Source organism: Artibeus jamaicensis, unplaced genomic scaffold, assembly GCF_021234435.1.
Source record: "Artibeus jamaicensis isolate MK-2021 breed Jamaican fruit bat unplaced genomic scaffold, CSHL_Jam_final contig_1998, whole genome shotgun sequence".
NCBI lineage: Eukaryota > Metazoa > Chordata > Mammalia > Chiroptera > Phyllostomidae > Artibeus > Artibeus jamaicensis.
The window spans coordinates 9,636,164-9,662,145 of NW_026521407.1; the positions used below are offsets into that span (position 1 = coordinate 9,636,164).

The 25,982-nt window shown below is 36.0% G+C and overlaps 1 protein-coding gene across 2 annotated transcripts; it reads left to right on the plus strand.

Moving 5' to 3' along the window:
• The first annotated feature begins 30 nt into the window (after positions 1-30).
• Positions 31-25,350, plus strand: RAD51C (RAD51 paralog C). 2 transcript variants are annotated; one of them, XM_053673119.1, is made up of 9 exons: positions 31-225; positions 2,714-2,972; positions 3,650-3,816; positions 5,786-5,919; positions 9,891-10,022; positions 14,884-14,950; positions 15,868-15,928; positions 23,012-23,075; positions 24,453-25,350. In XM_053673119.1, the coding sequence occupies exons 1-9, from the start codon at positions 108-110 to the stop codon at positions 24,561-24,563; spliced, it is 1,113 nt and encodes a 370-aa protein (XP_053529094.1). In that variant the 5' UTR covers positions 31-107; the 3' UTR covers positions 24,564-25,350. The 2 variants fall into 2 exon arrangements, with proteins under 2 accessions (XP_053529094.1, XP_037019672.1); XM_037163777.2 differs by having other exon boundaries at positions 23,015-23,075.
• The last annotated feature ends 632 nt before the right edge of the window (positions 25,351-25,982 follow it).

A 25,982-nucleotide genomic window follows, 5' to 3' on the forward strand; every position in this document is an offset into this window, starting at 1 on the left:
CTTTACGCCTGACGTCACGCGGCACGGCCCGTCGCCAGCCAGCGGGATTCGGCCGTTTCGGGGTTAACAGCTGTGAGCGGCTGCGCGCGTTGCCCTCTGGCTTTGAAATGCAGCGGGATTTACTGAGTTTCCCCTTGTCCCCAGCAGTGCGGGTGAAGATGGTGTCTGCAGGTTTTCAGACTGCTGAGGAACTCTTAGACGTGAAGCCCTCCGAGCTCAGCAAAGGTAACCACTCCCAACGTTAGGCTGTGGGACACGGGCCGCCGTTTGTGCCGCTTCTGTCTGGTCTCCCGCCTCAGGTGTCAGTTCAGTCTCCGCAGCTGTCGCCCTCTATAGCGCGAAAACGCTCCTTGATGACCCTTAAAATGGTATGAATGGTTGGAACTGTGGCCCTGGAAACATTTATTAATTTCTGTGTCAGTGCTTGCTGAATGCTCCGCGGTTTATGTCGTTTACTCTCAGAAGAGCCCTCTTACGTGAACCATGTCCTACAGATGTAGGACCTGATGCATCGGGAGGTTCAGTGACTTTTCATGATGACTCGGCTAGGAAAGTGATGGAGCCAGGATTGGAACTCACATAGGTTATCTGATTTTCGCTGGTCCCTAGTCCAAGGGGCGGGCACTAAATTGAAGAAATGAAGGATTCGTTAGAGGGCTAGAGACCGTAAGAACAGGAGTAGAATCCCCAGAATCTGGAGAGAGGAGTAGGAAGAAGACCTCATTGCTTTTATGTAACTCCCTAAAAAAACCCCAGAAACCTCACATTCCAGAACACTAGGTAATACGTTGGTGGGATGCAGTGCATCCTGAGGCATATAAAAATAAAGCTGTCACCCTGGCTGGTGTGACTCGGTGGTTAAGTGCTTGCCTGTGAATCAAAGGGTTGCTGGTTGGATTCCCAGGTCGGGCGGGCACATGCTTGGTTGCAGGCCAGGTCCCCAGCAGGGGGCGCTCAAGAGGCAACAACGCACTGGTACTTCCCTCTCTTCCCCTTCCCCTCTCTAAAAAATAAAATAAAATAAATAAAAATAAGGCTGTCTGCTGTCGGTCTCACTGTGCACATTATGCTATGGTGTGTCTAGAACTATAGTGTCCAGATAGAACAGAATTTTAAGTCATTGCCTGTAATGTAAAATGGTTTCAACTAGCCACTCAAGAATAAATGTAGACCTAATGTTGACTATTTGTTTTAAATCTTAGACTGCACATTGTGTCCCCCAAAATTTTATGGGCTCTTTTTCTTTCAACAAGTTGGTTTTACAAAAAAGAAATGAGAGAATATGAATGATAATAAAGTTAACAGATGTTGAGCATTTTGGATGTCCTGGTATTCTACCAAGCTTTTTACATGTATTGTCTCATTCCTGTTTTACAGAAGGAAAAACTGAGACACAAAAAAGTAACTTGCCCAGATATGATGGCCGCATAGTCAGTGGTGCAGTTAGACTTTACAGACCTAAGTAATCTGACTCCAGAGTTCAGGCTGTTAAATTGGATGGGGTATTCATTGCCTTATCACCATTATTGTCACTTATTAGCACCAAATTTATAGTTCATATCCTTACCAAATCAAGCACTGTATATCAAACTTATAAGTGATACCATTCTCACTATTATTTCTTCATTTAGCAGCTTGTTTTGTAATTATCATTTTCTTTTCTCAGGCTGTATTGTCAAATAGGAATGAAATTATGTAAATGAGGAAAGCATAAGGACATTGTTTAAAATATTTGTGCATCAAATAATTGTTCTCATTAAATAGTTTGCATTGATACATGAATTTTTCATGCCATTATTTCAGTGAAAAACATTTTTAAAGATTTCATTTATTTATTTTTAGAGAGAAGGGAAGAGAGGGAGAGAAACATCAATGTGAAAGAGATACATCCATCAGTTGCCTTTTGCATGCCCCCCAATGGGGCACTGGCCTGAAACCCAGGCATGTGCCCTGACTTGGTATTGAACCAGTGACCTTTTGGTTTGCAGGTCAGCACTCAATCCACTGAGCCACACCAGCCATAGCTCAGTGAAAAGTTTTTATTAATAAAATAGCATGCACTTGCATTTCCTAAAGTCGCATTTTGTTTTAGGCAATTAAAGAAGCCATTTTCATTCTCTTCTGAAAAATAATTTGCATACCTTACAAGAACAACATAATTATGGCTTCAGATAATTTTGGTCATACACCAAAGGGGATAGTAAAAGGACTGACTGCTAATATATTTTTATTTCTACATCCTGAGACACTTTTGTAGGTACTTATAAATGCTTTAGAGGTTTAGGTTTTTGAATTCTGTTTCTGAGGTAATAAATCTTTTAAGTCATAGAAATACCTTTATTAACTTGAAAGGCTAAATAGTTAATGGAATGTTACATTTTCATGTTTCTTTATTCTTGGCATCATTCTTATTAGTAAAATTAATTAAGATACCCTGGCTGGTGTGGCTTAGTGGATTGAGTGCTGGCCTGTGAGCCAAAGGGGTCACTGGTTCAATTCCCAATCAGAGCACATGCCTGGGCACATGCCACGTCACCAGTAGAGGGGCACGTGAGAGGCAACCACACATTGATCTTTCTCTCCTTTTCTTCCCTTCCCCTCTGTCTAAAAACAAATTTTTAAAAAACCTTTAAAATTAATGAAGACAACCAAATAGCATATTACACTGTTTTAAATCTCTTAATTTGGATTTTTTTTCTTGCTCTACTTTCAGAAGTTGGTATATCTAAAGAGGAAGCCTTAGAAACTCTGCAAATTATACGAAGAGAATGTCTCACAGATAAACCGGGACATTCTGGTACAGCTGAATCAGGCAAGAAGTGTACAGCACTGGATCTTCTTGAGCAGGAACATACCCAGAACTTCATAATTACCTTCTGTTCAGCACTAGATAATATTCTTGGGGGTGGAGTACCCTTAACCAAAACAACAGAAATTTGCGGTGCACCAGGTGTTGGAAAAACACAATTATGGTAAACTAAAACGTTTCTTTCTAAAGGGTGGGCTTAATAACATTTTATGTAATAGATTACCATGTTATGGGTCTGTAGTCAGACCAAAAGAGGCATGTGTGAATATACAGCATCAAACAAAAACCAACTTATCATTTACGTTACTTTAGCTCTCCAGCTTGCTAAATTGATATATTTATTTAGATATTAAAAAATCTTTCCTTTATAACATTATAAAGAAGTCATTAGGATAAATAAGCGGTATTCTACTTTATTATATAGTTAATTCTTGAGAATATATTTGAAAGTCAAATGTTTGAAAGTATATTTATGTATAATAAAGGATTCCATTCCCAGGGGCCTAAAAAAATCATTAAAATTCCTTAATCATGATTTTATAGGCACACTCTTTCCCTATTCCAAGCATCAGTTGATTCACGTATACAAGGTGAAGGAAAAGTAGGTTTACAGTAGTTCATATGAAAAATAATAATACAAGAATAAACTATTTCATGTACTCAAAACTGTATACCCATTCTTGCTCTACCTTGTATTTGGAGCCATAGAAAATCAGCCATCTTTGTTGTATGGGGCAGTATATTTAGTGGTACCTAATGGATGGTTATACGGAGTTTAGAAGACATTATCTTAGAAGATCATGATAATGATTTATTCATTTGACTTCTTTCTCTTGATAGTATGCAGTTGGCAGTAGATGTGCAGATACCAGAATGTTTTGGAGGAGTGGAAGGTGAAGCAGTTTTTATTGATACAGAGGGAAGTTTTATGGTTGATAGAGTGGTAGACCTTGCAACTGCCTGCATTCAGCACCTTCAGCTTATAGCAAAAACACATATGGGAGAGGGTAAGTTAGCACGTGATTATCTTTTTTTCTGTATAATAAAAAAATTGCACTCATTTGGACTCATCCCAGTCCTTAGCAAGAGAACTTTTAAAAAGTGAAACTTAATGACTCAACAGTAGACTAGTGTTAAATTCTTATATCCCTCTTACAAAATGAGAAATGCCACAACCTGGATTGGCCTTTTATGGCCCTCACTTCTTCCTGCAGAAGCTGTAGGGCAAACCTTTGTGTAAGTATTTCAGTGTATGACTTCAAATCATGCTTTGACCTGCCAGGTGTAAACTGATTTTGTTGGAGACTTTAATATAAGTGTTGTCTCAATGCATTCACTATATTGACTTTCATACTGTTTTTTCCAAAAATCAAAGGTAGTTTAGAAAAACCATGTCTGGAAATATTTGGAACATGAAGCCGATTGACCTTTGGGGGGGCTATGAATAGTATGGAATTGACTTCATGACTATGTTAATTATATTTCTAAAGTGTTTGAGAAGTTTTTTTTTTGCATTTATCATGTAGAAATCAAGTGTTTGATTTTTTAAAAATTAAAGGTAATGTATATTCAAGTTCTTGTCCTTTTTTAAAAATTTTATTTATCTGTAGAAGGGAAGGGAAGGAGAGACGGAGAGAAATATCAGTGTGCGGTTGCTTCTCATGCATGCCTTGGTGGGAACTGACCCCTGCTGGGAACTGGCCTGCAACCCAGGCATCTGCCCTGACAGGGAATTGAACTGCATTCTTTTGGTTCTCAGGCCGTGCTCAAGCCACTGAGCTACACCAGCCAGGTGTCCTTTTAATTACTTATAAAATTAAATGGTTTCTGGTTTGACTGATTTGGGTTTTTTTTTACTTTGTTTAATTTTATTTTTTGGATGTGCAGTTCTTAATTCTTTTCTCTAGAAGTTTTAAAAACAATGCTTTTTTTATACACTTGTAATTCCTTTGAATGCTTGTTATTTTCCCTGAGCAGGGTGGCTGAGTTGGTTGGGTGTTGTCTCCCATATAAGAGGCAACTGATTGATGTTTCTCTCCCTTTCTTTTCCTCTCCCAATACGTATGTACATACCTACATACATACATACATACATACATAAAATGTGTGTGATCAGCTGGGGTTTTTTTATTTTTATGGGAGTGCTAGGTGTTTTTTCTAACTGATGACCAGTATAACTACCGAAAGTCCTTAAAGCTACTTGTGTCACAACGTATATTTATAATAGTGTCTTAAAATATTGTAAATACTGTAGGTGTAATTATAAACACTAGGATACACACCTCTTGGTGATTGGTGTATGATTAAGGTGTTATTTTTTAGTGAAAAATGAACTTTTAAAATGTATATTTGCAATAGGCAATGTTTTTTGAAATTTAATTTACTGTTTTTTGTTTGGTTTTTTTTTGCAGGGGGGGTTAAGCCTTAAGTAACATTTAGAAATGCAACAATTTTTAACTGGTTTTTCTCTGAAATATGTACAGAGCCAAATGGTATTTTTAAATCCAGTCTAAGTAGGGAATATCATTTTTATATCATTGTTTCTACTTTAATTATCAAGTAATACTATGGCATTTAAGGGGAGGAAAAATGCTTCTTTTGGACATTTTTACTTTTAACTTAGTTTGTAGTCCTATTAAAAAAACAAGACAGAAATTCTATTATGCTACTTTCATTCAAAAGAAGCCAATAATTAGAATTATGAAGTGACAGGCATTAAAATTTGTTGTATATATGTATAAACAATTTCTAGATAGTCTAGTATATAAGGAAACAGTAGGAAAGTATTATTATGAAAGTAATATGGGAATTATAAAATGATAGTTCATAGTAGTGTTGCTGTAATTTTATCTTTCAATTAAAGTTAATATTTTTGTTAGTGAAGCATTTTGTTTTTCAAAGGTTTTTTTTATAGTCACCAATATTTCAAAACAAGTAACTCTAATTATTTTAAGATTGTTTTGTTGTTTATTTCAGAGCACCCCAAGGCTTTGGAGAATTTCACTCTTGAAAATATTCTTTCTCATATTTATTATTTTCGTTGTCGTGACTACACAGAGCTCCTGGCACAAGTTTATCTCCTTTCAGACTTCCTTTCAGAACATCCAAAGGTATGGCTCAAACCACTGAAATAATGTAACTACCATATTTTGCCATGTATAATGCATACCTTTTTGAGGGAAAAGTAAGGATGTGCATTATTCATGAGTAGTACCTGAAATATCTTGTATTATTCTTGTGTTTTGTATTTGTTACATAAATTTTTTGTACCATATGTTAAAAAATAAATGCTAAAATTCCTTTGTATTATAAAAAACAAGTGTCTGAATATAAATGATTTAAAAATTGAATTAAAAAATTAAAACAAAATATTTTTTTCCTGAAAGTTTGGGCCAAAACGTGGATGCACATTATACACAGGAACACCTTATACATGGCAAAATATGGGTAACTAAGTATCTTTGAAGGTGTTTGGTTAACATGAAAAATAAGTAAATGTACAGTGTCATAAGTAGTAAATCTCTTCCTTTCTTGTCCTACAACTTATTAATGTTTATATTTATTTAGCATGTATATGTAAGGAAGAAATGGAGATGATATAGAAAGAGTTTCCACCTCCAGTAATGGTGGAATGGCTCCTATCAAACAAACTGTACAGAGAGGCATCAAATGGAAATTAAACTTCCTTCTGCTGCTTCCTGGTATCTCTTCTCAAAGTTGACCACTATTAACAGTTCCTTGTGTGTCTTCTCAAAAAATTTTTTATACATATTAAACTATCTAGCCCCCCCATTTTTAACATTTTTTAATGGGATTATATTGTAATATTGTTCTACACTTTCTATTTTGGCTTAGTGCTTTACATATCTTTTTGTATCATCACACACAGAATGACCTTAGTCTTTTTAGAGAGAGGGGAATGGAGGGAGAAAGAGAGGGAGAGAAACATCAGTGTTTCCTTACCCCTCACATACCCCTCAACTGGAGACCTGGCCTGCAACTCTGGCATGTGCCCTCACCTTGAATTGAACCAGCAACCTTACTATTTATAGGTCTGTGCTCAATCCACTGAACCACACCAGCTAGAGGTAGACCTTATTCTTTCAGCTGCATATTTCATTTTAAGAAGGTACTTTGATCTAGTCTAAGTTAGCCTACCTCTCCCTACTACCTACTTATTTTTTGTCATTTTCACCCAGATTTAGCATCTTTTTTTTTTTTAAGATTTAAAAAGTTTATTTTTACAGACAAGGAAAGGGAGGGAGAGAGAAACATTGATGGTGAGAAACATCATTTAGTTGCCTCTCACACGCCCCTACTGGGGACCTGGTCCACAACCCAGACATGTGCCCTGACTGCGAATCGAACCCGTGACCTTATATTTTGCAGGACAGTGCCCAACCTGCTCCTGTGCCACACCAGTCAAGGATGTCTTTTTTCTTTTTGATCCTCGCCTGAGGATTGATTTTAGAGAGAGGAAGAGGGGGGAGAGAAAGACATCAATGTCAGAGAGAAACACATATCATTTGCCTCCCATAGGTGTCCCAACCTGGGATTGAACCCACAACTTAGGTATGTGCCCTGACTGGGGATCAAACTTGCAATCCTTTGGGCCAATGCTTCAACCAACGAGTCACTTGGCTGGGACCAGTTTTAGCATCTTCAGAGCTCCTATGCCCTGCATTGGGGACCTGGCCCAGGCATGTGCTCTGACTGGGAATCGAACCTGCAACCCTTTGGTTCACAAGCCGGTGCTCAATGCACTGAGCCACAACAGCCAGGGCAGTTTTTAAAAAAAATTTTAGCCCTGGCTGGTGTAGCTCAGTGGATTGAGCGCAGGCCTGGGAACCAAGCAACCATGGTTCGATTCCCAGTCATGGCACATGCCTGGGTTGCAGGCCAGTTCCCATCAGGGGACTCACAAGGGGCAACCATACATTGATATTTCTCTCCCTCTCTCCTTCCCTTCCCCTCTAGAGATAAATAAATAAAATCTTTAAAAAAATTTTTTTAAACTTATACAGTGCTTCTACAAAAGTTTCTTTTTAACCTAATTCTTATTAGATTAAAAAAAAAATCCTGCAGCTTTTCATTTGTTTACTCTTTACTGTAAGAGCCATTATTTGGATTATATTAGAAATGAAACTGTCATGAAAATATTTATCATCTATAAGTAAATCTTCTTGATTGTAATTCAAGACAGACCTGCCTCATGCGGAATTCTCTATTTTAACAGATTCTGTAATAGTTATTTGCCCTATAGTATATTCAAAATTAAGGAGAGCCCTGGTCTGTATGGCTCAGTTGGTTGGAGCATTGTCCCATAATGTGAAAGGTTGAAGGTTTGATTACCCACGAGGGCACATGCCTACATTGTGGGTTTGGTCCTGGTCTGGGCACCTATGAGAGGCATCTAATTGATGTTTCTCACATTGATGTTTCTTTCCCTCTTTCTCTCCTTCCCTTCTCTCTAAAATCAATAAGCATATCCATGGGTGAGGATAAAAAATAATAAAATAAAAATAAAGTCAACTTAAAAAATTAAAAAATAAGGGGGAGCCCTGGCTGGTGTAGCTCAGTGGATTGAGCGCAGGCCTGCGAACCAGACAATCGCAGTTCGAATCCCAGTCAGGGCACATACCAGGGTTGTAGGCCAGTTCCCTGCAGGCCAGTTCCCAGCAGGGGACGCACAAAAGGCAACCATACATTGATGTTTCTCTCCCTCTCTCCTTCCCTTCCCCTCTAAAGATAAATAAAATTTTTTAAAAAAGTCTCTAAGATAGTTTTAACTGGGTGAGAGACTGAAAAAAAAAATAAGGGGGAAAAGCATACCATTAAGTTTTTGAAGAAGCTATTATAATTTAATACTTTTTAAAATATTTTATTTATTTTTAGAGAGAGGGGAAGGGGAAGAGAAAGAGTGGGAGAGAAACAGCAATGTGTGGTTGCCTCTCATGTGTCCCCTATGGGGACCTGGCCTGCAACCCAGGCATGTGCCCTGACTGGGAATTGAACCAGCGACCCTTTACTTCACAGGCCGGTGCTCAATCCACTGAGCTACACCAGCCAGGGCTTTTTTTTTTTTTTTAATAATATTTTTATAATTTAATATTTGAAGAGTGTTTTTAACATACAAAGAATCCTGAGGGTAAAAGTGATGTATTTGAAAAACTTGTTTAAACCTTCAAAAGTGATTTTTATCAATGTAAAAATAGCTTTGTAAAAACTATGTACAAAGGGGAGGGGCCCAAAACCCCCAGAATTTATTTATAAAAAGTGTGTTTATTACATCTTAAACTTCAGTCACCCTCAAACTACTCTCCACTTGATATAGATGTTTTTTTCCACTGCTCAAAACAGTTTTTTAACTTGGCATTTTTTATTCCTTTTAGTCTACTGACATTTTTTGTTTCACCTCTTCTGCTTCTGGAAAATGTTTCCCTCTGAAGATGTTTTTCTTACAGGGAAACAAACAAGCCACTCTGGGTGAGATTGGGTGAATAGGGAGGGTGGAGCAGGGAGGTCATGCTGTTTTTGGTCAAAAACTGCTAGACACTCAGCACAGTGTGAGCAGATGTGTTGAAAGAGTCTTCAAAAATATTCACCTATCATGAATGGGCCAGATGCACTGAAAGAGTGTTCAAAAAAAATTCACTGAAACTGAACGAAGCCTCTGACAACACTACCAGCTGGTACACTGATACAGATGGGTTCCTAGAACACTCACCTACCAGGGGAAACCTCTACTACAAGGGGCCTGCCCTCCAGAAGATAATTCCAGGGGTTTTGGGGGTCTCCCCTCATATAGTGGCATCTGGTAAAAAAAATTGGAAATACTTGTTTTTCTTTTGGCTGAATTACTTTTTTAAGGGAATAAATTATCAAACCAGAATACATTTTAACTTCTAGCAATTAGTGCAAAAAGCATTGGATGAATAGATACATAATTATCCAAAATAAAGCCTTCGTAGAGTTGAAAATAGAACACTGGATTTTAAGGGTTTTTTTTTGTGCAGTGGGCTATGCTTTTTTGATATAATTTTATTTTTAATACCAAACCTCATCTCTGTTCTGTATTTAGGTCCGATTAGTGATAGTGGATGGTGTTGCTTTTCCTTTTCGTCATGACCTTGATGACCTATCCCTTCGTACTCGATTACTAAATGGCCTAGCCCAGCAAATGATCAGCCTTGCAAATAATCACAGATTAGCTGTAAGTATAATTAGTCGAGAGGATTTTATAATAAAAAATATTGTATCAAGTATTAATTTCTAGAAGTAGCAGAATAGAATTTGCCTGACTAGAAGCAAATACTATAGACATAGTTTTAAATGTACCTTTGTTTTGGTTTGGTTATTATTAAAAAATTAACTCCTGTCATAGTGTTGTTTATCATTTTTCTTGGAAAATAATAGACATAATCAAGATGCCATATTTAAAACATGGACTCTGATGAATAAATGCCACCTTTGGTAAATTATAGTGTTTTTTGTCTAAATATATGTGTGTTTTAGGTAAGCTCTTCCAACATTCCCATTTTTCTTTAACTGTGTGTATAATCACAGATTCAGAGAAAGAGGACTATTACATAGTGTGAACAACCAAGATCTTTGAAGGCAGAGCTAACTCTTCTAGATTTAATGTGAGGACAGGGTAAAGATAAATTCAAAAGTGAACAGTGCAGTCCTTTAATATCAATGAAGAGCCCCCAGTAGGGGGCACTCAAGACTAATAGTTCTTTATGTTTTTGTTTTTAACAGAAATAGCTTTATCTTTTCTGTTTAAAAAAAAAAGTAATCCAAACAATAACACAGAATACTATGCAGTATTTCAGGAGAGTAATGTAATTGTATGCCTACTAACATGGAACAAGTTATGTTCAGATATATGATCAAGTGAAAAAGTTCAAGTTGCATAACAATATATTTCATAGGTCTGCTGTTGAGAAAAATTATGTATAAGCATTTATACTTATATTTATGAAGGAAAATATCAAAAGGACCAGAGCAATAACAGTGGTTATTCAACAGTAGTAAAATCCTTCTAAAGATAGGATTTTGTGGGGTTGAGGGCATTCTTTCCTCTCTTACCTGATAAATTCTTCTTTGCTCGATTTTTCATTTCCTGGTTAGCAGGTATAGAAGCATGTATGACTATGATGATAAATACAATTTACAATTTTAAGTTATATGCTTGCTCTAAAAATTTCTAAACCAACAAAATGTAGAAAGTAAGCAATTATCTATTATCTGGCGATGATTATTGTTGAGCTTAGTATACATATTTTTCCAAACTTATTTTATGCATATATAAAACATATTTTTAAAGTAAGATCACATTATACATTATACATGTTATTATGCAAAGCAGTATTTTGTTCACTTACTATATTGTGAACATCTTTCCATATATACTAACTACTCTATAAGTCTACCTTAACAGCTACAGCGTATTTTGTTGTATGATTGTAAAAGTTTGGGTTTTTTTTTTTAAGATTTTATGTATTTATGTCTAGAGAGAGGGGAAGAGAGAGACATCAGTGTGTGGTTGCCTCTCAAGTGCCCCCTGCTCGGGATCTGGCCCTCAACCCAGACCTGTACTCTGACTGGGAATCAAACTGCTGACCCTTTGATTCTCAGGCTGGCACTCAATTCACTGAGCCTCACCAGCCAGGGCTGTAGAAGTTTTTTTTTAAACTACTTCCGTATTGGTTGTCTTTAATGTTGACTCCAGTTGTTCACCATTTAAATCATTGCAGTCAGCCCTGGCTGCTGTGGCTCAGTGGATTTGAACGCCAGCCTGCCATCCCAAAGAGTCACTGGCTTGATTCCCAGCCAGAGCACATGCCTGGGTTACAGCCAGGTCCCCAGTTGGGGGTGTACAAGAGGCAACCAATCTACATTTCTCTTATACATCAATGTTTCACCCCCTCCTTTTCTGTCTTCCCTCCCCTTTCTCTAAAAATTAAATAAAATCTTTAAAAAACAAAACCAAAAAAACTGCAATCAATAACTTTTATATACCTCTTTGTCCATTCAACCAGTTATTTCTGAAAATACTAAACCAAAGGGACAGCCCTATTTTAAACATTTTGTTATATATTATCAAATTATCCTCAGAAAGCGTGTTCCAAAGTATGTTTTCTACAGCAATGAATGGGAATTTTTTTTTCCAAGTCTTTACCAACTTCGATTCTTTTAAATCTTTGCCAAAGTGATGCGGAGTCATTATAGAGATGCATTTATTTGATTATTAGCAGAAATGCTTGACAGTTTTATTAAGATATAATTGACATACCATAAAATTCACCCTTTTAAAGTGTACAGTACAGTGGTTTTTAGTGTATTCAGACTTGTGCAAGCATCACTATTGTCTGATTTTAGAGCATTTCCATTATGCCCAGAAGAAATCACTTTCCCATTAGCTGGCACTCTCTGCTGCACTTCCCTGTCTGCTTTTTGTCTCTATGGATTTGTCTTTTCGGGATATTTTCTAGAAGTAGAATAATGCAATATGTAGTCTTTTATGTCTTGTTTCTTTTACTTAGTATAAGGTTTTCAAGATTCATCCATGTTGTGGCATGTATCAATGTCCTTTTTATGACCAAAGACTTTTGTATTTTCTCAATATACCACATTTGTTTATCTGTTCATCAATTGAAGGGCATTTGGGTAGCAAAGTATTTTTAAAGCAGTGAAGTTAATAATTTCTAAGCGATTGTTACTTCACTATTTCAAAGACTCATTTTGTAGGAGCTTGGAGTAATTACACAATAATTTTCATTTGGATCCTGGTATACCCAACATTTTTGCAGAAGTAGTATAATTTTATAAATATTTGCTAACAGTGCAAATTCTAATTTGGGGATGTTGAACAGCTGTTAAGCAGTATGTTTACATTTGCCTCAAGATACAGATAAACTACTCCCTAACCCTGATAGAACTTTCTGCAAAGAGAAAAATGCTCAGTTTAATACAGTGGTTGTATGACTCTTGAGCAGTTGAAATATGGCTAGTGCTACTGAGGAACTGAACTTTTAGTTTTATAATTTAATTTAAAAAAGCTATTTGTGGCTAATGGCTGCAGAATTGGATAGTGCACCCCTAACAAGAAAGGTGTAAGTAAGTGTTGGTGTAAGTAATTATCTCAGTTGCTAGAGCTTAGACATTTGGTAATATGTACAATAAAGGGTATTTATATTATTCAGCATGTTGGGGATGCCAGTTAGTCATATATTTCAGCTAATTACTGATTTAAATTCCTTTTTAGCTTGGTCTAAGATTCCTCACCTGAAGTAACAGGTGGGGAAGCCACTATGCCACTTAAGGGGAGAGGAACTAAAAGAAAGTCACATCATCCAGTTGGTGCCTAATCAAGAGCTAGATGGATTGCAGATCTCCCCTTTGTAGATAAACAAAAGTTTGAGGGTGTTACCACTTCAATGGGAATAGCCAAACAACCTTTTCTTTCTCATTTTTCTAATGAAACTGATGACTTTTTCAAAGTAGGTACCTTTACTCACTGCTTTTCATAGAAGTTCTTTATCAGTGACAGCTTGCAAGTATGTGGAGGGAAGATCTGTATTGGGAGAAAATTTAATACAACTATTTCTGGAGAATTTCGGATAAAGTGGTGCCAGATAATTTGACTTTTACTGTATTAGGTCAGCCTTAAACACTTTTATTTTCTCTACTTTAAAATTACTACTTTTAAAACATGGGCTCTTTTCTATAGGCCACTATTTAATCCAAAAGAATTAGCAATATTTTTAGCCTTTGGAGCCGTCAGTAACTAAAGCACACCCGTATCTTTGGTCAGCAGACTAACAGAGTCATAATTTGGGGTCATTTGACCTGATCACTGGGTTTCATTTTTCCCAGTTCTTCTACTTATACTGTACATTCTTTATTTTAGCTCTCTTCTCATAATTTTTTGCCTTAGTTTCTTTTTTATTTCTGTAAAATCATAAATCACAATTTTATATTTGTTTCTTCCCTAAAAATTTAAGTATTGTGTTGTTTAAAAATTCTATATTATTATTTTTTTAACTTTTATTTTATATATTTTTAAGATTTTTTAAATTTATCTTTAGAGGGGAAGGGAAGGAGAGAGGGAGAGAAACATCAATGTGTGTTTGCCTTTTGTGCGTCCCCTGCTGGGAACTGGCCTGCAACCCAGGCATGTGCCCTGACTGGTAATCAAACTGGTGACCCTTTGCTTCACAGGCCCGTGCTCAATCCACTGAGCTACGCCAGCCAGGGCAGAATTCTATATTTTTTTTGAATAAATATATTCCAGAGAGGCAACAGTGCTAAAGAACACAAATTCAGTCTTTCTAAGCCTTTGATTTCTCATATGTTAAACTGGAATAATAATAATACCTAATTCATAGAGTTGTGGAGATTAGCTAAGATAAGGAAGGTAAAGCAGTTAGCATAGTTTTAAGTACTCAAAAGTGTTTATTACCACTATGGATGTTGCTGCCATTGGACTGGTTGTTCCTACTGGCTTATACAAACCTTACATTTAAAAGTGAGAATTTTCATGATTCTCCCAGTTGTGAAGTTTTTGTGCATGGTCTCTTTAGACTTTTATATATTATCTATTTTATCTTTATTCTTTCACTAAATATAAATATTTATTATTTTTAGATAGAGGGGAAGGGAGAGAGGGAGAAAAACATTATTGTGAGAGCAAAACATCACTTGGTTGCCTCTCGAACTCTGCTGAACCCACAACCCAGGCATGTGCCCTGAATTGAACTGGTAACCTTCGCTTTGCAGAACATTGCCCAATCAACTGAACCACACCAGTCAGGGCTATTTTCTTCCATTTTCATTATAAGAATTTCTTTGTTCTTATCTGTTAAAAAAAAGTTTTATGTTCAGTAGACTCATGTTTTCAGATAGCTACTTATTTTTATGTGTAAGTTTTAAAAAAATATTGGAAAAGTTTTTTATTACCTAAATACGTCTTTAAATTAGATTGTATTCAAAATACTAAAATCACAGGACTATTTACTTTTTAAGTTTTATAAGATACTCCTCTGATTTTCTCACATTTTGTTTTGTAGGTAATTTTAACTAATCAGATGACAACAAGGATCGATGGAAATCAGGCCTTGCTGATACCAGCATTGGGTGGGTAATAAATTAGATAACCATTTTGGTTAAACACATTTTCTCTACCTTTTTCATTTGATGCTTATTGAGTACTGTAAACTCCATGAGAGCAGAGAGTTTGTCTTATTCACTGATAAATCTTAGCATGGAACACTGGGCTTTTAGGTACTGACTCATTTTTTCAGTTAACATTAATTCAACATTTATTATATAGCAACTGCTGGGTCAGGTACTGAGCATATAATTGTCATATGATGATTATTTATTTGTAGAGAGGGAAAGGGGGGGAGAAAGAGAAACATCAATGTGTGGTTGTCTGTCACATGCCCTGTATTGGGGACCTGGTCCACAATCCAGGCATGTGCCCTAGACTAGGAGTCGAACCAGTGACCCTTTGGTTCACTGGCTGGTGCTCAATCCACTGAGTCATACCAGCCAGGGTCATATGATGCTTCTCGCCTTCAGAAAGCTCACTGTCTTAGGCAGGAGGAATGGTGAATCTATTCAAATACAAATTATATAACAGTGAATAGATTTATGATTTTGTTCCTAACCTTAGTCATGGTTTTGTTAGAATACAGTGCTTCAAGACTTATTTCTACTAAAATCTTTGAATATTCTGTCAGAGTTCTTGCTTTTTTTCTGATAGTCATAAATATGTTAGTATTGCTGATATATGGGAGAGTGACCAATATGTTAAACTATAAAGTTTTCTAAAGGCAAATAGAAGATATTGATCTTCAGTGTTGCCTTAAATATGTAAAACTCCATTAATCTCATGATGTTATCCACATACCAGGTTTTTAAAAACCAAGTATAGTCTTGTTATGTTAAATTACGCAAAGTAAAACTGTATTTGATCAGAGGCATTCTGAGAGACTTACAACCTAGTCAGTAAGGCAATATATAAGTATTATGTGTTTTTTTTCCCTCAGGGGAAAGCTGGGGACATGCTGCAACAATACGACTGATCTTTCATTGGGATCAAAAGCAAAGGTCAGTGTAGAGACACGTTAATAATGCTGAATATTGGGTTAATAATACTGAACACTTACCCATTTCTTAGAGCTAGTGCACTGGATGACATCTACTGTGAACTAAAGCCCCATGAACTAAAGCTTTTGTTACCTTGTCCTCAATCACCTAGAGCAAACATAGAAACATGTATTTATCTGCACATTTAGCTACATAGGAAATTCTTTGGAATATTTAAATGATGGGGTGCACCTGAAATGAGTAGGTGTCCAAGGAATGCTACCTTCTAAAGCTCATAGAAAATCAAATACCAATTATTAGCCACGCAGAAGGAGGTGGGTACTGTGTTCCTGGAAGGGACTGAAAGGAGAATAAAATGGGGACCAAAAGTTAACTCTAGGACTATTTTATGTGGAAAATAGGGTGGTTCTTCCTAGTTCCTTAATATATTTCTTCCATGAAATTGTGTCTACTTTTGTTTTCACTAGTATTTTCCTGTCTTGCATTTGTTATCCATTTACTTACCTGACTCTCACCACTATTGTTCTTTAAAATAAAACTATGACAGCATGCAACCTTTGTATTTGTTTTTAAAGCTAGCTGCTGAGCAAGTGAACAAACCAGCTTTTATTTTCTTTAAAGTAGGAAATTGAAAGCAGCAGAATCTTTTATTTTACACTTCTGGAAATGTCAGAATTATGCCAGCCTCTCTGCTTTGAGATTAATTGGTATAACATAGAGTACTTGGTTTTGAAATGCTCTAATAAAAGGGAGAAATTGAGACAGTATGTGGGCAAAGATGGAAAAAGGGGTTACTTAAATACATATGGGGTCTGGTCAGTTATATTGTTTATTTCTTTATTGCATTTCTTTGTTTTTCTATAAAATGAAAAAAATCATCCTTCAGCTCACCAACTTAGGTTTTACTGACTCTGAGCTCATAGCAGAACCAGTCACACATACATCTTTGGCAACTAATTCAGACAGTTTGTGTCTCTTTTAAAGATGGCCATTGCAGAGCTCAGGTGACACTTTTTTTTCTTTTCCATAATATGTAGTGCTTTATAATTGACTCCCACCCCTCAATCCTGTAAATAAGTCACTGTACAGTGGCTTCACAAAAAGAATTTTTTTCTCAGTAACAAAGCCTATTGTAAAGATTCGGCAATTTCTCCAGATGATTCTTTTGAACATACTGCTTATACTTTCCCAGATTTAGCTTTTCTGCAAAATGCATCCCACTAATGATCTTAGGAATTTCCCTTGAGCTAGTATACAGTAGTTTTCCACTGTTGTTCTATTAACTATTCATTGGTAGGATACATGTAAGAAATGAGAATAATAGGAGCAGAGCAAGATGTTTCCTCTTTTTATGCATTTATCAGAAGTAAAGGTTTGCCTTCTTTATCAAATTCCGTAAATTGGCATTGGTTAGGTACCTTTGAGATCAGAAAACCATGCTTAATTTTTGAGTAACCATTTTATGACTTCAGCTTCTTAATTTTTTCCAAGAAATTAGAGAATAATATAGATGAAAATTTTACTCTATCCCATGATGTTATTTTAGTGAGTGCTTGCTTGTGCTCGGTATTTAACTGGGCATTCTATGTACATCATTTTATATTATCCCTTCAATAATTCTGAAGAATCTATACCTGTTATTAACGATGAGAAGACCAAACCCCAGAAGATTAACTAACTAGTAAATAATAGCTATTATTATTTTTTAAGATTTAAAATTTTTATTTACTTACTTGAGAGAGAGGGAAAGGGAGGGAGAAAGAGAGAGAGAGAAACTTCAGTGTGCGAGAGATTCAGTTGTCTCTCCCATACCTCTAACCAGGGACGTGGCCTGCAACCCAGGCATCTGCCCTGACCAGTAATCGAACCAGTGATCCTTCGGTTCACAGACCAGTGCTCAGTTCACTGAGCCACATCAGCCAGGGCTAATAGCTACCATCTATTAAATATTTATTAACTGTCCTTTATTATGCTAAGCACTCTGTGTGTATAAAATTTTATTTTCTAAATAACTCTGAAGTAGATGGTAGTATCCACATTTTATAGCTGGCTATAATAGAGTCCATTCTTTTTCTCCTATAATTACTATTCCTAGAATGTAATTTTAGTATTGTGTTGATTTCTGGCAAATCTGAAAGTTAAAGCTCTTTATCCTCCTTTTAAGGTTGTATTCTTTTTCTCCAAACTGTCTTTTTTTCCAGGCTATGGATGGATATATAAGTAATGTGTGTGTTTTATCATAATCAGAAGTTGACCTCATGAAATAGAATTAAAATAGCTTTATTTTTCATTGTTTGAAACCAACTATCTTCAAGTCATTAAAGTTGCATGAAATCTTTTTTTAGGTATACTTTATTGATTATGCTATTACATTTTACCCAATTTTTCTCCCCTTTATCCCCCCTCCACCTTGCACACCCCTGCCCTCTAGCATTTTCCCTCCCCCTCAGTTTATGCCCATGGGTTATACATGTAAGTTCTTTGGCTTCTCTGTTTCCTATACTATTCTTAACCTGTCACCCTCTGTTTTATGCCTACCAATTATGCTTCTTACTCCATGTACCTTTCTTCCCCTCACCCTCCCCACTGAAAACCTTCCATGTGATCTCCATTTCTCTGGTTCTGTTCCTGACCCTTGTTTGCTTAGTTTTGGTTTTTGTTTTTTTAGGTTCAGTTGTTGATACTTATGAGTTTGTTGTCATTTTACTATTCATAGTTTTGATCTTCTTCTATTTCTTATGTAAGTCCCTTTAACATTTCATGTAATAAGGGCTTGGTGATGATGAACTCCTTTAACTTGACCTTATCTGGGAAGCACTTTATCTGCCCTTCCATTCTAAATAATGGCTTTGCTGGATAGAGTAATCTTGGAGGTAGGTCCTTGCCTTTCGTGACTTTAAATACTTCTTTCCAGCACTTTCTGGCCTGTAAGGTTTCTTTTGAGAAATCAGCTGATAGTCTTATGGACATCACTCCTTTCTAGGTAACTGTCTCTTTAATCTTGGGCAATCTAATTATGACGTGCCTAGGTGTGTGCTTCTTTGGGTCCAATTTCTATGGGACTCTCTGAGCTTCCTGGACTTCCTGGAAGTATATTTCCTTTGCCAGATTGAGGAAGTTTTCCTTCATTTTTTGTTCAAACAGGTTTTCAGTTTCTTGCTCTTGTTCTTCTCCTTCTGGCACCCCTATGATTCCGATGTCGGAATGTTTAAAGTTGTCCCAAACATTCCTCAGGATCTTCTCATTTTTTTTGAATTCTTGTTTCTTTATTATGTTCTAGTTGGATGCTTATTTCTTTCTTTTGTTCCAAATCATTGATTTGAGTCCCAGTTTCCCTCCCTTCACTGTTGGTTCCCTGTATATGTTCCTTTACTTCACTTTGTATTACCTCTATTTCTTTCTTCATTTTTGTGACCAAACTCAGTCATTTCTGTGAACATTGTAATTACCAGTGTTTTGAGCTCTGCATCAGATAGGTTATCTGTCTTCTTATCACTTAGCTCTTTTTCTGGAGTTTTGATCTGTTCTTTCTTTTGAGCCATATTTCTTTGTCTTGATGCACCTATTGAAAGGGACTGGAGACTTAGTTATTCACCAGGGTGGGGCAACCCCCCTCACTGTGTCGTGGCACTGTCTGTAGGGGAGGGTCAGAGAGGGAACATTACTGCTTGCTTGCTCTGTCTGCTGTAGGTCCACTTTCCAACAAACTCTCCTATGAGGCTGGGAGTTTCTCCCACTGTTATAACCTATACAGTATTTTACAGCTAGTTTTAAGTCTTTAAGTTCCCATTCAGCCAGCTCTGCCTTGCCCATGAGATCTGCTGCCTTGGCACGTGTCCTCTCCACTAGGCTGCCTGGTTTTTGTCTCCGTCCCTCCTACTGGTCTGAGTGAATGTTTCTTTAACTCCTTGGTTCTTGGAGTTGCATGCAGTTTGATTTTCTGGCACTTCTGGTTGTTTATTGTTTTGAAATTGGTTATATATTTTTTTGGTTGTGCAAGGAAGCGAAGCATTTCTTCCTGCTGCATGAAATCTTGTATGTGGTTTAAATTTTAGTTTATCTTGAAAGAATGGAAATAGAAATTCACATTGGGGGAAAATGTTATGAAAATAAACACTTTCAATTTGAGCAGAAAACTAAAAACTTTGACTAGCTCTCAAAGTTATTGAAGAGAATTGAACTTAAGTATCCCATCTCATGGCAGTGTCCCCATCCTTCACCAGCAACATCTGATTTTTACCCTTTGATTAATAATAGAATAACATTTCAATAGTTGTTAAAAGATACTTTTGTCTCTATCCTGTGTATTGTACAGGTTTTCCTTCAATTTACATATTCATAATCATATGAGACTGAGATTGTTCAGAATTATACCACTCTTTGCCAAGAAGATCTGGTGGTGGAGTGGAGTAATATAGCAACACCCCCACATAGTATTTCATATGTGTGCTCAGCTGTAGAGCACAAATTGTGCTTCTGTCTTGTTTCTCTCTGACCTAAACTACGTAGTTCAGCCATATGTTAAGCTTCATCTCAGTTGAGGACATGAGCCAAGTGATTCTTTGATTTAGTTTGTTTTTTTTGAAAAGATCTCTTGAGATGCAGACATGAAATATACAATTTAACTTTTAAAAATATTTCCTTTTCTTTATTTATTTTTATAGAGGGGGAAGGGAGAAAGAGAGGGAGAGAAACATTAGTGTGTGGTTGTCTCTCATGTGGCCCACACTGGGGACCGGGCCTGCAACCCAGGCATGTGCCCTGACTGGGAATCAAACCAACGACCCTTTGGTTTGCAGCCCGTACTCAATCCACTGAGCTACACCAGCCAGGGTTATACAGTTTAATTTTTACTTAGAAATTCAAGGAAGATTTTCAACCTGAACACTTAATGCCGATTTGACTTTAGGATTTTCAATGAATATGTAAATGCTTCTTTAAAGCTTATTTAATTTTTCTTTTTTTTTTCTAGAAAAGTCAGAAGAACTAGGTCCCTTTTTGAACATAGTATTAGATACTAGTTTTTCAGAAGGTTAGCTAATTTTCGTTCTATTGAATCACAGAGATTTTTTAATAGGGTGGGTTAAAATATATGATGCTTCTATTTTTCTGTTATATTTTGCATTAAAGAGGGAATATCAACTCTAAAAGCATTGTAAAAAAGTTATACTCACTCCCTATGATAACTATTCTTATATATTACCTGCCAGGTATTTTCTTTATGCATACTGTTATAATTCTAGAGCAAATGACATTTTGGATTCTGCTCTTTTCATCCTAAAAGAATAAACCTAAAACACTGAGCTAATGGACTATGATTTCTGACTGCTTCCCTTTTGAATTGTGCCTGAGTAGAGGGGCAATTTCAAAATTAATAAAGCAACAAATCATAAACCAAGATGTCCTTTTTGAGTTGTCTTTGAAAACAAGTCAACATTATATTACATGTAAATAAATGCTCCTTTTAACTCTGAGTTTATTATTTTTCTCTAAGTTAGCGCAGTTAAATCATTTTGTGTGTGTGTGTGTGTGCGTGTGTGTGGTAAAGTATACATAACACAAACCTTACCATTTTAACCATTTAAGTGTACACTTCAGTGGCATGAATTATAGCCACAATTGTATAATCGTCACTACCATCCATCTCCAGAACTTTTTCATCTTCTATACTAAAACTTTGTACCAATTAAACAGTTCTCCATTCTCCCCTACTACCAGCCCCTGGCAACCACCATTCTACTTCTGTCTCTATGGATTTGACTACCCTAGGCATCTCAAATAAGCGGAATCATACAACATTTGTCCTATTGTGACTGATGTTATTTCACTTAGCACAATGTCCTCAAGGTTTACTGTAGCATGTGTTAGAATTTCTTTCCTTTTAAAGACTGAATAATATTCCATTATATGTATATGTCACATTTTGTTTATACATTCATGTGTCAAGACACTTGGATTAGTTCTAGCTTTTGGCTATTGTGAGTAAGTTATGTCACTTTTAAAGCAATTTTAAAAGGCACTTTAAAAGGTTTTGCTTTTATATCTGTTGCTGTTACAGTATTTGAACATAGTAAGAGCTTAAAATTTTACTTTTCAACTACTTTCAGCTTTAGTTTTATGTTACTTACTTTGTAGACTACATAATGAAATTCTGCCTAAACAGATTTTGTTCTGTCACGACAGTGATATTTTTGGACATAATTATTTTGAAAGAATGTGTCTTGCTAGCTTATTTGTATTAGTATATTATGAGTATATTATGATTATATTAGTATAAGGAACATACTTATGTATATCCCAACAAATTGTCTTAATAGTTACAACACCCCCCAAAACAATTACTACGGAAAGTTTGAAGAATATAGATTAAAAGAAAACCTTTACCTTATAATAACAATGTGGCTTTTTTATTGTAGCCTTCTAATAACTTTTCTATATATGTGTATTATACGTACTAATAAGTACAGGATCATACAGCATAACTTTTATATTATTAATATTTTCCTATCTCATTAAATATTTTTTCCCACTATATTTTCTTAAGCATAAATAGTATCTCGTTGTTTATTTCAGCAATTTTCAACCTTTTTTAGCTCATGGCACAAATAAACTAATTACTAAAATTATATGACATCAAAATGTATTTTTTGCTGATCTGACCAAAAAAAAAAACTTTTGGTATACTTTTGATTCATTCATACCAGATGGCTATTGTGTTGTATTTCTTTGACAGTCTAAGGGAACAGAGGTCAGTACCCCTGACTAAATAAACAGGCATTACATGTTTTAAATATTCTTGCAGCACACTGGTCGGAAATTGCTCATTTATTTGAATCAGTCATTGGACTTTTAGGTTGCTTTAAAATTTCACTTATGTAAACAAGTATTTTGTTAATAATACTTATAATAATGTTGCATGCATACATGTAGCTATTGGTTGAAGGGAGTACTTTTGATTTTTTTTGCTTTGTGTGTTTTTAGAGAACAAAATAATACAATTATATAAAACTATGTTTGTTATCAAATCAGTCACCTGAACTAATTAATTAAGATTATGTGTTTCTGTATATTTTTTTCTCTAAGCAGGTTGGCAACATTGTACAAATCACCAAGCCAGAAGGAATCTACAGTACTGTTTCAAATCACAGTCAGTATTATTTGATTAGAGTGTGGTTTTGGTGTTGGTGGGCTATAATTATGTAAAGAGAATATTTATAAATTGCTTCTGTTAACTTCGCCAGGCAGTAAGCCAATTTGAGGACAGCTTTGGATACTTAGAATTATCCCCCAATATCGAGATATACAAACACATAATAATTGAACTGAAAAAATTTTTTAAGATTTTTTAATCTTTTTATCTTTAGAGCGGAAGGGAAGGAGAGAGGGAGAGAAATATCAATGTTTGGTTGCCTCTCATGCATCCCCTGCTGGGAAATGGCCTGCAACCCAGGCATGTGCCCTGACTGGGAATCGAACCACGATCTTGTAGTTCACAGGCCCGCGTTCAATCCACTGAGCTACACCAGCCAGGGCTGAACTGAAAAATTTTTAAAGGTTTTATTTATTTATTTTTAGAGAGAGGGGAAAGGAGGGAGAGGGAGAAAAACATCAGTGTGTGAGAGAGACATTGATGGGTTGCCTCTCACACACCCCCAAGTAGCGACCTGGCCTGCAACCCAGGCATGTGCCTTGACTGGGAACCAAACCAGCGACCTTTCAGTTTGTAGGCCAGCATTCAGTCAACCGCACCACACCCACCAGGGCTGAAATTTATTTTTAAGAACTGAGGAAATCGTGTTTTGAGGGGTAATATGTCTCATGCCATATGTGATGTCAGGATATTAAATATTTTTAAGGTGAAAGTTGTTAAGGATTTTCATGAGATTAACTACCAACCTTACTCATTTTGGTCTTTAGATACTATAGGTTTGTCATAGCCATGAAATATATCCTGCTTTAAAATGTTAATTTTCCTATAATTGTATATTATAGAACATAGATTTTTACTGAAATATGCATATTTATCAATAGTTTTGAGCCAAATATATTCTTGGCATCTCATATTTTAGGGACAAAAACAGAAACATTCTGAAACTGAGCTATGTACTTAGACTTTGCTCTGCCTAGGTACACTAAAAGTATTCCAATTGGAAAACTTTATTTTAGAGTATTTGATTGCGAAAATAAGTTTGTAAAACACCTAAGTAATTATTATGTTATTTTCTTTCACTTCTTCCAGTAGTGTCACCATGAAGTTTGTAAGGGTTGTTTTTTAGAGAACATTTTTATAATGCAAGGTTATTTTTGCGTGTATGTGTAAATAAATATATAAAAATACTCTAGATATAAAATACTTTAGTATAAATATTAAAGGCTTGGACATTTAACCTCTTTATTTACAGTGCTTGATAACTTCTAGTCCAACAATAAATTAGCTCTCTTATCAATTACTTAAAATGTTTGGAAGACCAATCATTATTTTAGATGCTCTTAAAGCATACTTGTGTATTTTTTCATCTCTCAGCCTCAGGGATTTAGAGATGCTGTTGTTGCCCCTTCAGTGCAAACAGAAGATTCCTTGAATTCCCGGAAACGGTCACGAGAATCAGAGGAAGAACAGGAATCCAAAGACTAATCTCAGTGTGTATGTGTGTGTGAGAGAGGGGTAGAAAGAGAGAGAGAGTGAGAGAGAGAGAGATTGAGAGAGAGAGAGAGAGAGAGAGTGTGTGTGTGTGTGTGTGTGTGTGAAGTCTGTCTGAAAAAAGTTCAGCCATTGTTAATATAATGAGAATGGTTTGCATGATATCCATGTAACCTGGCAGCCAAGAGGAGTGGACTGGAATGCACATGCGTTAACAGTGATAACTTCACTGTACTGGTCAGTGATGTGGAAGACACCATTGAGTGAGCATGTGTACTGTGGGGCCATCACATTCAAAATGAGCAAGTAGAGGAACAAATCTGCATCGGATTTTGCATTAAGCTTGAACATTCCTCGATGGAAATATTTGGATGGTTCAGAAGGCTTTCCAGGATGATGCAATGAGTACAGCACAAATAAGGTGTGGCACAAATGCTTCAAAGTTGGTCAAGAATCTGTTGCAAGTGATCCACGTTCTGGAAGGCCTGCAACCAGCAGAACACCTGAGAATATTGAATGTGGAGGGGCTGCAGTCAAAGAACAGTGACCCAGGAGACTAATCACCTCTATAGCCCAGATTTGGCACGCTGAGACTTCTGGATTTTAGAAAAACTAATCACCTTTGAAAGGGAAGAGAGTCAGGAAAATACGATGGGGCAGTTGTGGCCATTCCAACAAAGGATTTTGCAGTGTTTTGAACTGTGGAAGAGATGCTGGGAGAACTGTGTGAGGTCCCAAGATGCCTACTTTGAAGGGGATGGAGGCATCATTGTCTTTTATACAGTGTTTCTTATATTTTATATCTTCAATAAATGTTTCTTTTTCATAGCACGTGGCTGGATACTTTCTGGACAGACCTCAATATGTATTGATTGTGTGAGATGCAGTGTTTACAAGTAGACTCATTTGTTTAGAATATAAACACATACTATGGCACAAATGAATCAGGAATATAACAAGTAAACTGTATGTATACTTAATGAATATGATTCCCTGAAAGTTTTTCTAAAGCAGTGTTCTATAATTAAATTGTGCCCTGTTTTAATTTTTAGTAATATTCAGTAGAGATGATATAGGTATTATATTTTGCAAGTTTGGAAAGCTGATCTCATGTGGCTAATCAGGCTGTTTTTACTAATTGCTGAGGAAGAAAAGATTTGCTTTACATTCCTTTTGTGTTCTCCTTAAATATAGCTTTGATGATTCTAAAATGACCTGTTTTATTGTTATAAAGGAAACCTAGCACATCTGAGTCAGCATATCATTATATTCAGTCTTATGGGTAGCATACACATTTAGATGACCAATCTGATTTTAGTGACCTCAATTCTAAAGTCTAAGCCATTTCTTTATAATTAAAAATTTTTTTTAAAAATCCTCACCTGGGGATATATTTATTGATTTTAGAGAGAG

Bases quoted from the DNA above. Each gene is read 5' to 3' on its own strand.
- RAD51C (XM_053673119.1), top strand. From the start codon at position 108: ATGCAGCGGGATTTACTGAGTTTCCCCTTGTCCCCAGCAGTGCGGGTG. The intron at 5,920-9,890 runs GTATGGCTCAAA...TTCTGTATTTAG, and splicing joins TCCTTTCAGAACATCCAAAG to GTCCGATTAGTGATAGTGGA. The intron at 10,023-14,883 runs GTAAGTATAATT...TTTGTTTTGTAG, and splicing joins CAAATAATCACAGATTAGCT to GTAATTTTAACTAATCAGAT.